Source organism: Primulina tabacum, chromosome 16 (assembly GCF_025594145.1).
Source record: "Primulina tabacum isolate GXHZ01 chromosome 16, ASM2559414v2, whole genome shotgun sequence".
Lineage (NCBI taxonomy): Eukaryota > Viridiplantae > Streptophyta > Magnoliopsida > Lamiales > Gesneriaceae > Primulina > Primulina tabacum.
The window spans coordinates 3,357,310-3,369,966 of NC_134565.1; the positions used below are offsets into that span (position 1 = coordinate 3,357,310).

The 12,657-nt window shown below is 32.7% G+C and overlaps 1 protein-coding gene across 1 annotated transcript; it reads right to left on the bottom strand.

Annotated features, from left to right (window-relative positions):
- Nucleotides 1-4,070: 4,070 nt before the first annotated feature.
- Nucleotides 4,071-12,543, bottom strand: LOC142528273 (protein TAPETUM DETERMINANT 1-like). The gene is made up of 5 exons (XM_075633321.1): nt 12,379-12,543; nt 6,863-7,000; nt 6,597-6,657; nt 6,340-6,444; nt 4,071-4,618 (listed from the first exon to the last, which is right to left on the bottom strand). Exons 1-5 carry the CDS (start codon nt 12,541-12,543, stop codon nt 4,218-4,220), a joined length of 870 nt encoding a protein of 289 aa, XP_075489436.1. The 3' UTR covers nt 4,071-4,217.
- Nucleotides 12,544-12,657: the final 114 nt, after the last annotated feature.

Genomic DNA, 12,657 nt, shown 5'->3' on the forward strand with positions numbered 1-12,657 from the left:
GAAGGTATCACTAAAAGACTTTGGTGAATACAATACAACAGTTGTACACACCCACTTCAACAGGACTTACACTTCGCCTATCGAAACTCTTAGTTTTACAACTCAACTTCTTGAATGATCTTAAGTTATGGAAAAGACTCTTTTCCAGTTACAAATTCTTCTGTCAATGAAATAGTGAAGTGAATAGCTTGAGAAGATATAACGAAAATAGCTAGCACAATATGATCTCAATGATCAAGAGCATGCAAAGAAACGTGTGCTGTTTTTTCAGTGTTGAACTTTTGGGATGACTGAAAGTTCTAGCGATGCTCAAATGATATTTTTTTATTTAGATTCGTTCCACTTTTTTTTGAAAAGTGCTTCGTCTCCATATATATAGACTTTTTCCAACGTTAAAATCTGAACGGCTCTTTTGACTTTTCAGTGGTTCAACTTTATTGCCGAAAATGGACCCTGCCGAATACATTAAAGCAATCAGTCTCAGTTCATACTAAAAATGGTAAACCGTCTTAAATGTTTTCGTACAACATTTAATGGCATTTAATGAAGCAATAAATGCTAGTATCACGTTAATAGATCAACGGTAATATTTAAAGACTTTGAGATACGCAAAATTCTGTTAGTGTATATTTCGAGTTTTGTATCCCTTCTAGTTATGATTTTAGATAAGAAGCAGTACTTGACAAGTGTTGCTACTGGTCTTTAGCTCGATACAAATGCTTCTGGTTTTCTGCTATTTTACATCTACTGGTTTTGTACTAAGCCAGCATCTACTAGTTTTTACTAGCATCTCCACTTTTACTAGCATCTCTACAACAAATTTAAGTCTAACAGATAACATTATTAAAAATAAACAAAATACAAGTTACACAATAAAAACGTTAGTTTCCCCCGAAATTTTGATAGATCAATCAAAGATTAAATCTTTAAATTTTTTCATATTTGTCTTATTATACGTAGGCATATCACAGGAATTGAATTCTTGTAATATAATTATGTTATTAATAAAGAGCATCCACATGGATAACTTGAATGAACAAGTGAAAACGGACGTGTGCTGTAACACTAACTCTGTATAAAATTCAATGCTACTTATTACTATTAACTACCATTTAACTGCCATGCCCCGGTCACATATTTGAGTAACTTATGTTGTGATATTGTCTCACGGATATAAGTTGTTATTATTATTAACTATCATTTAATTGTCATTTTCATCATATGTTTGAGTAATTCACTTACAAGAAAAATGTCATACGACAACGGTTTTTAAAAACCGTTGTCGTAGCCATTTTAAAACTGTTGTTAAAGCCAGTGTTGTTAAATGGTTCGCTCAAAGACAACGGTTTTCACCGTTGTCGTAGCAAATGAAAAACCGTTGTCGTAGCTACAATTTGTGACGGTTTTAACAACCGTCTCAAATGATATTTGCGACGGAAAGCATATATAAACTGTCGCTAATTAGCGACTGTTTGTGACGCCGTCGCTAAATTTAGCGACAGTTTAATAATAACCGTCGCTAAAGGTAGCGACAGTATTCATGTGCAAAACCGTCTCTACTTAGCGACGGTTCATACATGAATTCCGTCGCTATTATTTTAGGTAAAATAAAAAAAATTAAGAATTTAATAAATATGTGTTTTGAATTGGTACAATCGTGTAAGAGAAAAAAAAATTTTAATGTCGTGAAGTGATAAAATCGTGTAAGAGATAAAAATTTTAATTGTTTTGAAGTGGTAAAAAAATCGTGTAAGAGATAAAAATTTTAAGTGTTGTGAAGTTGTAAAATCGTGTAAGTGAGAAAAATTTTAAGTGTTGTGAAGTGAAGTGGAAGAAAATGGAGCGAATTTGCAGGTATTTATAGAGAGTGGGGGAAGAAAATGGAGGGATGTTTAGGACGGGATCGATTTTTTGAATTTGCGACGGTTGGCTTACAGCTGTCGCGAATATTAGCAACGGTTTAAGCTAAACCGTCGCTAATGTTAGCGACGGTATAGCTAAACTGTCGCTAATTTTGAATTTGCAAAGGTTGGCTTACAGCCGTCGCGAATATTAGCAACGGTTTAAAGCTAAACCGTCGCTAATGTTAGCGACGGTATAGCTAAAATGTCACTAATTTCAAATTAGCGACGGGTGTACATGATACTGTTGCTAACTTTAGCGACGGTTTTATTTCAACTGTCGCTAATTTGAAATTAGCAACGATATAGGTAAAACTGTCGCTAAAATTAGCGACGGTTTGAAGCAAACCGTCACTAAATAATGTTGTGTTTTATTCTAAGCACACGCTAATCGACAACGGACCAATCCAGTTCACCTGAAGTGAAAATTAATATTTTCGACATAAAAAATGAGTAAGTCTCTTGTGAGACGTCGACTCAATCCATATTTACCATGAAAAATAATATTTTTAGCATAAAAATAATATTTTTTCATGATTTGAGTTGGATCGGATATCTGTCTTGTAAAATTGACTTATGTTAATGCTCTTTATTATAATTACATTTATATATTTGTGTGTTTACAAATTTTTAAAAATATATTAATATATCAATCAATTCGAGTGAATAAAAATTTGTGTTCACTACCATATATGAATTTTGAGTTATAATTATAATTAAGATGCAGATTATTTTAAATTATAGAAAATAATTAAACATCAAATGTTATATAATAATTAATAAAAAAACTTACATTTTACTTATTAATTTTTTTTAATAAATATAATTTTAAATTTCACGAGGTTTTATGACCAAAATTTCATAAAATAAAATGTAGCGTGATAGATATTTTGAAAAGATAAAAAAAATTCATAAAATAAAACTGAATGATATTAATAATATTGATTTTAAACTATTTTTAATAATAATTAAAAAATGTGGTTTTAAAAAATCCAAGGAAAAAGAATAACATATGGAAGAAAAAGAATGAATTAATTAATGTTTGTATTGATTTTATTTTTAATAGAAATAAAAGTGAGTATGTGGGTTGATATATTTCTCAATTAAAAATTCATCCAAATCTTTATGTTGAATCAAATATATTTTTTAAGTTTTTATAGATGTACATTAGACTTTAATTCTTGCACTTAATAGAATTTCATAGAGTTATTAAAAGTACATTTTGAATAATTCTAAACTTTTGTAGTTTTTTTAAAAGTCAAGTTTGAATATTACGTGATTTTTTAAAACTCTACCAAAATTTACAATTGAATACAAATAAACTTTTATAAAGTATACAAAAATCTAAATTGGATATCTCTTAACATTTAACTTCACAAAAACAATATAAAATATAGAACCAATACACCCCTAAATTTAATAAGTTAGTAAATGAAGTTTATTTTTTTAAGTTTACAATACGTATTTCCCAAAATAGAATATAAATTTTGAGAATATTTTATATAATACTTTATGTTAATTATAGATATTATATATTTTTTATATTATTCTAGCGCTCAATCACACACAAGGTGTGTCAACTAAAAATTATTTTTATATAAATAAAACACTAAAATAACTTTAAAAGGTTATGATCAATTATTTGAAAATATAATTTATAAAACAATTACTTATTTATCTTCTTAAAAATACAATCGAAAGCTTTTCGAAAAGGTTATTTTAGAAAAATAAAATCAATAAAATTATATTACGAGGATATAATAATAATTTAAATAAGAATTTTCTGTATCATTTAAAATATACTTTATGCTTAATAATATGCTCATTTTTTTATACATTTAGTTAGGTGCAAAATAATATATTCAGAGGGATAATTGCAATATTAATCAAATCATAGTAAACCGAAAAATGAACACCAAAAAAGAAAATTACAAAGAATAAATTCATAAACTAACACGATAATAATAATAATAATAATAATAATAATAATAATTCTCTGATATTTCTTAATCACAACCAAAACCTATATTCTCCAGATCAATAAAAATTAATCCATTCACAATTCTACAAAAAAACAAAAAAAAAGGCCAATTTCCCATCAAGCATAAAGCAAAATAAATCAGAAAAATCAAAATTTCATGCAATAATAATTCAATATATGCCCAAAAAATTCACCTAAATCTTTAATATTTTCGCCTTCAATCTGCTTCTATGACTCTATGTTGATTTACACAGCCCTACATCGAAATTTTTTTGAAAAAATTAGTTAGCAGTGGAATTTCTTCAAGATTAGCGTGAAAATCTTGATTTTTGCTTCTAATTTCTCGTGTCGGCCGGAGCTTGCCCCGGAAGCCAGCAAGTGACGGAGGAGACAGAGAGGGGGTATCGGAAGGTGTTAGCATATTGGAAGGAGAGCGTGCGGCCGTTGACGAGAGGTTTGCCGTCGTTGGCGAGGCAGTCGTCAAATCGGAGGCGCTTGAAGACGCGGGGACTGACAAGGCGGGCGGAGCTGAACCAGCCGCAGCTGAGGTGAATGGCGGAGATGTCGCAGCCGGAGACGCACTCGTTCATTATCTCCACCGTGTACGTGGGGATGCCGTTCGGCAGCGACTCGGTGGCGCCCTGGCTGAGCACTATATCCGACTTTGAACACTTTTCGCTCCAGATTCTGTTGGGCTCCACTTTCTCTTCATTTCCCTTTTCACCTTTTCTTGGAGCTGTTAAAAAACCCAACAAATACAAACATAATTTTAGCACAAAATCAAGAATGATCTTGAAAAATGACACATTTTTATGGGGAAAAAGTCTCAATCTTTGACAAGAATCGAAGTTAATAACATTGATATATAATTATAGTCGTAACCATTCAAGAATGGCAGAAATATGGATAACAATAAGTTTGACATATCAAATTTAGGACATCTGATATCAAATGTAACAAATCAAGAAAGCTACTACTTATGCAAATTCTTGGCATTTGAAGGGTCTTTACTCTTTAGCTACATATATCATCACATTTTTTACTCCATTTGCATGTTAGAAAGTAAAATAACACAAAAAAAAATACCTTTCTCACAAACAACAAAATATGTATTATATTCTAGTATTTGGTATTGCTAAATACATTGAAATGTCAGAATTAATATAATGGTTGTAATAAACTTCTTGGACAATGAGCAGAGGACTTTTGAAAGAGACATATGAACAAAAAGGGATTTTGCAGGGAGAATAGAGGACTTCATTTCAAATTGATGGTTTCCACTGCATCTGGATCCGTCCACGTTAATGTATGCTATTAACTTTCCATCTCCTCAAAAATTATGGGTCCACGAGCCACATATTCATTACATTAACACTTTCTCATTATTAACACACACTCACATTCATTTAATATCAACTTTCATTATTTATGGGTCTCACTGTCCACTTACTCATTTTTTTTAATTTTAATTAATTCAATATCTTTCTAATTTGGTTAAAATTTTATAACAAATATTATTAAAAATAAATAGTATTATTATTTTAAAAATAACTTAATTTCAATTTTCATTAAAATATTATTAAAAAATGAAAAACCGTCGCAAGTAACGACGTTTTTCAATTTGCGACGGTTTTTCAATTTGCGACGGTTTACGAAAAACCGTCGCTATTTGCGAAATAATGCCGTTCATTCTGATGAATTTCTTAGCTGGCATGGTAACCAAGATTAATAATTCATGCACCCATATTGGTTCATGAATATTAATGAATGTTAATAATCATCCATTAATGCATAAAACGTGGGTGTCCTAATAAATATCCTTGCTAACATACACCCTGTCAACATAATATGGGATCTCAAAAAAGCCACCAAAATGGCCCTTAATGATTTTGTTCGATAATAAATTAAAAGACCCACTAACCTACGCATCCACTTTGCTAAAATGCGCCCCTCAATTCAAACGACGCCGGTCCTTATCAATGCACACGTGCATGTGATTCTTTGGGATGGAAACGTAATTAAATGCAGAAAAACCAAATAATTAGCCACTCTATTGGACACTTAGGGTGATATTATTACAGGGTTGTTGAAGTATTACGCAGTAGGAGGTGTACAATACAAGGGGCGCGTGTTAGGAAAAATGACACGTAGAATTTGCGCCAGCCACATATGAGGCAGAGCCGTATGCGACAACTGAGAAGAAAAAGTAAAAGTGGGCTGAGGCTGTATATGCCGGTGGCGAACTGTACAAGCCGACGACTGTGGCGTAGTGCGCACAGCGAGCAGACTCTGTATGTGTCACACATAGTGTACGTTATATCCAAGATATGTTTTCTTTTGGCTTCATTTTTTATGGGAAAAATATATTTCTTGCCCAAAAAGTATGATCAAAGAATGCCAACAAATCGATTTATTCACGATTTTTGTATTTCGGAAGATGCAATAAATGGAAATTACCATGATTAAGCAGCTTGCGATGAGTATTAAGAGAGGGTGTGTTCCGGGGTACAGTTAAATTCTTCTTCTCAGATAAAACTGTACCGACCTGCCATTGATCATGATCTGAAACAAAAAGGAAACCCAATGAGATCAAAATCAAACAAAAAATACTGCAAAGAATTTCGATGTTTATTGATATAATTTCCGCCATAAACTAAGAACCATAATGCACAGAAAACCCACATATAGATTGTGTGTTTACAGTAAACAGTGACCTGAATAAGTTTGAATGATGAACAGCAAGAATTTGACCGCAAACACCGCAGTAAATACAGGCTATTCGTCGCCGCCGTAATGATGATTCTTGCCTCATTTGTTTTACCGGCGCCGAAAAATTAAAATTCGGAGCTGTTTTTTTTTTAAACTAAGTGTTTGCCGAAGGGGAACGTTAGATATAGTTAGATATATCCGAGTCAAGTCGGGCCGGACAGAAGCTAAGCTAGCAAGTGTAGCCTAAAACAGCGGGAATCGAGCAAATCACCGCCGAAGAGGGAGCTGTGGGAAATCCACGAATGAAGTCTAAATCAGCTTTATATTCTCCTTTGACTGAACTGGAGAGAGAACGATGAAAAGCTTCGACGGGACTTGACAGCTTTGATTTCGCTACGACTGCAAATCTCTGAAAAAAAACCCATTAAACTAATTCAAATCAACACAAACAGCAAAGAAACCAAGAAAAGAACAAAAAAATCAATCGTGTATCAAGAAAATTTCAGTATCTGAATCGAGAAACATTCCGATACTCACAAAGGTAACAATTATACCAGAGATTTGACTCGTAAAAGAGAGGTCAATCACAAATGGTGTTTCACAAAAATTACATTATAGAGGAAGGCGGGAGTGGGTGTTCGATGAAAGTCTACGAGAAAATTTTCTAAGAATTTAAGCATCAAAAAAGGCAAAGTTCCCCGACATGGCTTTTAACATAATCACGGGAAAAGAGCCCACAGCCGAATTTTTTCCCCAACACAAAGCTCCTTTCCTAATAAATGCATACAGAAATCGAAAAAATCATTCAGCAACAGACGAAAACAACACCAACCCTGCAAAACCCATCCGTGTATATATATGCATGATACACAAACATATAAACTTTAGCATGGGGACAGAGCATTGAAGGTGAAACGGAGGTGTGCGATTAGAAAACACAGAGCAGACAAAAATGGCAGAGATTTTTTTGCAGCGGCAGCAAAATAGCATAATGCACACATAGATCCCTTTGCTTCACCTTTTGCTTAGGCTGGCGAGCTAGGGATCATTCCCGAAAAGTGTGCTTGATCGAATGTGCGTATGCTTAATGCATCGCGATTTAATTAAGGTTTTGGAGGAGAAGGAATTGAATTGAAGAAGCCATGAAAGCGTGCGGAGCATTGAATTCTCTATTCGTGAATAAATGAATGGTGGAATTAAAGAAATTAGCTGAGGAAAAACTTAACCATGGTTAAATACAGCACGTGGAGTCTATTGCATGGTTAGTTGAGGGTTTAATTCCATCAATGGTAATTATCATTGAGATGACACTATCTAGTGGAGAAAAAATTTGCAATTTTAATCATTTAAGTTGGTCAATTTTAAATTTATTTTTGTAATTTGTTAAGTTTGATTTTTGTACGGTAACTTGAATTTATTTTTGATTTTGGTCTTTTTTCCTCTGAAATCACCAAATCCATCTAATATAATTTATTTGACATTGAGTCCCCTCTACGTGACACATGTGACGAGAATAAAGCTCATATTACTCATATTAAAATTCATCTAATAAAAAATAAATAAATAAAGCAAAACGACTCTCAATTTTTAAAATGGGTGTAAAAAATTTATCATTTCCCTGTATTTTTGTTTACATATGTTTTAATATGTATAATATAAGTTTTATTTTTGTCACATGATCCACGTAAGAGAGCATATGTGACGGATAAGTAATATCTGGTGAATTTATTAGTTTTGGGTAAAAAAATACAAAAACAAAAAAATTAAGTCAATTAAATGAAAGTCAAACGTTAAAAAATTAAAATAATAAAACCCAAAATAGACCAATAGCAATTTACAAGACTAAAATTGCAATTTTCCTCATAATGGAAGTACAATTTTATTATTTTTCATTACATTTAATAAGTGAGTGTCACCTCAACAGTGAATATAGATGTGAACACGATTGATGGACTATCGTGTCAAAATTAACACACATATATGTGTGTGTGTTTCATGCCTAATACAAAAATAAGTTTCGAAAGTATAAATTCAAATTTATTATAAATTATTTGTTTGGTTACATGTTTGGCATGTTAAAAAATAAAATAAAACATGAGTAGTCGTGTAACATTCCGTCCCACGGGATTTCAAATAGCTGATGACTTGTGATCGATATACTAATATAAAAATTATATTTTGATTTTGTATTTTTCACGTCATTTGTGACGTGGAGTTAGACACGTCGATAATGTTCGAGCCTACAACGTCGTGTTAAAAATTTTGTGACACATCATCATTTTAGGGTACCACAACATCATTCCAACAAAAAAAATTAAAATTTAAAAAAATACAAATAATGTATTGCAACCGAATTGATTGATAAAATAACCAAAAATAAAAATGTGAAATTGATCGTGAAACTTGTTTGTCAAGTCTCGAGCCTAGGCTACACAATTGTGATTGTACAACTTGCTCATATAAGGGCTAATCTATATTCGTCGATATTCTATGAAAATGGCTATCTTTAATTTTTATATTAATAATTATAATCGTTATAAATCAATTTAAACTTTTATTTTGAATATGTTATAGGTTTATAGCCTCTAGATTCAACATTTAATAACTTTAATACTCAATTTTGTGCATAGGTGAACAATTATCTCTCGTACAAAAACAGTTAACAGATTCCACATTTTATTATTTGACCAAAATGTCATCAGATTGTATTTACTGAGTTTTACAGACTGCTCCTCACTAGGCTTGTCAAATTGGGTCAGGCACGTCAAGCCGGCCCGTCCCGCCATAAAAATTGAGCGGGTTGGGTTGATAAAATAACAGCCCGTTTGGAGGCGGGCCAAGCGGTAGGGTAGAATTTTATATTTTTAAGTTTTATATAAAAATTCCTATTTCTTCCTTATTTTTTCTCATGTGCCTAACTTCAATCACTCCGGTAAAATCTCTATGCTTCTATTTTTTTGAAGATGTTATACTCTCCAGTCTCCTCCCTTTTCTTTAATGTTTAACTCGAACTAATCCAGAATTATCGAAATAATATAGTAAATAAAGTAATTATGTGTATTGTTGAACAAATAATATTTTCTGAAATTTACAACTGTCTGTCTCCTCGACTTTCTGTTATCTTCAAATGTTTCTCACTTTTTAAGAAAATGTGGATGGTAAGAGCTAGGTGCCTTGTGCGGGCAAACCCTTAAGATCGTTAATTTTTGTTTTCTTGTGAGGACAAATTCTTAAGAAATTGGAGAAAATGTATACTAAAAAAGATTTAGAATTCATATTTAAAGGTTTCATTGTATTTACGGTTGGTGATATTACATGAGTTAATTTTTAGTACATGTGTACGATGAAATCTTATATGAATTAGAATAAGCACTTTATTTTTTATGGATTATGTTGATTGTTGTATACTTTCAATGTCTTATTTCAATGTTTTTAAGTTTTTTATGAAACTATTTGACTGAAATATATTTTTCTTCTATGTTTATTTTAATACTGTTTAGTATTTTTTTTAAAAAAAATAATAAGCGGGTTGGCCCGCCTAACCCGCGGCCCAAGGTGGGTTGGGTTGGGTTGGGTTGGGTTGGCCATTTAGAGGCCCGCCAAAATGGCGGTCTGGCCCGCCCCGCCAGCCCGTTTTGACATGTATACTCCTCACAGGCTAACCACTCAGCCGCAACAGATGGTTCCTGATGTTGATCCCCGCAACAATACTTAACACAACTCTGTATTGTTTTTTACCTTATGGTGTATATTAAATAAGTTTAATTTTAAAAATAGTACATGAGATGGGATGTAAACCTTTGTTATTTTATTCAAACATACAACATATTATTACATATTAACTTCTTGTAGATGATGAGAAACTTGTTTAGCTACTTATAGTAGTTGGAATAACAACAAGCAGAAACTGAAAAATATTACAAATTTTATTTTGAAAGAAAAATGAAAAGGTTGAATGATGTCTCCATCTTCTTATGTCATGATATACATAGGAGTCTTGGTGGATTTGAAATCCGAACTTCAAACTTGTGAATTACATTGTCATTTGAGCCCGAAAGCATTTTTTAATTGGTGTACTACTAGTTAGTGGTTTGTCATGTTGTGAGGGTTGAGTGGTCCATCATCTACTAATGGAGTAATTGGATCACATGCATTCTTTACTTTTGTCAGGAAATCTTTTGCTTTTGTATGGTCCTTTGGGAAAACGTAACTTGTGTGGATATTCACATCTTGGACTTGGCTCTACATTATGTTTTCGGTCAGATCTGAGCCGAAAACCTTTCCTGAATTCTGGCTTTTCTAGTTTGAAAATTTTGGGCAGATTCCTTCCGACCATCTTCCCACATGGTCCATATTAAAGAATTTCTGACGAGTTTCTTTACTTCCAACGGCTTGCTGTTTCATAGAATATTTCTTTTCATTTCAAATATTTCTTCTACAAAGGTTGTAGTTTTTCCTATCATGGTATATAACAGAAAATATCTATTTACAGAATTTTGATAAATCTTAAATGAAAGCTTGACTTTGTTCATCTCAGTGAGACAGACTCATAATCCACATGTTCTTCTAGTTGAGATGCCGTCTTCATTAAATGATGAAACAATAGGTGTTTCATTTTCCGAAGGATCATTGATGAACTTTTGAATGTTCATGTCTGGTCTTTTTAACTTGATGAAGTGAAAGGCTTCATGTGAGCCTTTTTCGACTGGTTATGGTTTTAAAACTCCAAAATATCTACTCTTAGTTCATTTTGGTAGTGCTGAGATTTCTGGGAAGTTGGGTGATGTAGCATAAACTGAGATAAGAGCCTCAAATTCATACCATTATTTTACATCCTTGGGATAAGAATTTGGTTTCATCCATATCTTAGGATACTTTCCTTCTACATCGACTTGAATTGTGGTTGGGTTGATGTCTTTTCTTGTTTTCAATTTATCCAGTTATGTGGATATGGAAAAACTATAAGCTCGTTAGTACTAACCTTAGATTTTTCTTTTTCAGCATGAGTTCTAATGTTGATCTCTCACTCGTCAATCCCCGAGGTGAAGGTTGACTTCAAGGCTCGAGATAAGGAACAAGAGCTTCGATTTTTTCTTTAGCCAACTCATCTAAAGATGATCCAGACTTAGCATTTGTGCTAGGGGTACTTGAATCCCCTACTCTAGATATATACTCGAAAACACTCCATTCGAAAAACCAGTGGCTTCTCAATAGCCTGGAGGATCGGATTTTACAATACAGACAATAGCTGAATATAAGTATATAAACATGTTATTCGATTAGAAAGAGTGCTTTTATCAACTTGTTGTAGTCTACCCGTAATTTCTACATTTATGACAAGATTATTGAACTCGCTTTGAAGCATTTCAACGTGCTTTCTTAAATGTCTATGTATTTTCACGATGACATAAACATTAACATTGCTCATCTCTTGTTAAGAAATCTGCAAGAACATTTTCATGAAATTTAATAAATAACAATATCAAAATATAATTTGACACAAAATGTGTCATCTCAGTAATTTAGCTTTATCGGATTTAGATTCAAATATATTTTTCAAAAAAACTTTTACATGTGTATTATCGAGCTTTAAGGTAATTTTTTTGAAAGTAAAAATAACCGTTATTATTGAAAAATTTTAAGTGAGCGGATTGGATTTGCTCGGCCCATTATTAGATTTTAAAGAATTTGAAGACATAATCCATAAACCCAAATACCCAACCCATTAACCTAATATACACCAATTTTATTTGGGGGCCCTATTCAACTGGCCATATGTGGCGGCACCAGGTTGACCAACCCAGGTCCTCCCTGACCAGGAGTTTCATAAACAAGGTTCCCAAGTGTCTCTTGATCCATCCTCGTACTATCTCCCAACGCTCCCATTTCACAATCTGCCTCAGCTTCAACAAAGACAGCTCCTTCTCCAGTGCAATCCCCTAAAAGTTTCATCTCGGAACAGATCGTGAGACGCCTCCCGAGTGGATGGTAATCCACGAGGACTTTTGACAATGCATGCTTCACAACTTCACCAACATTTTCATTGCCTTTCTTCCATGATTCATA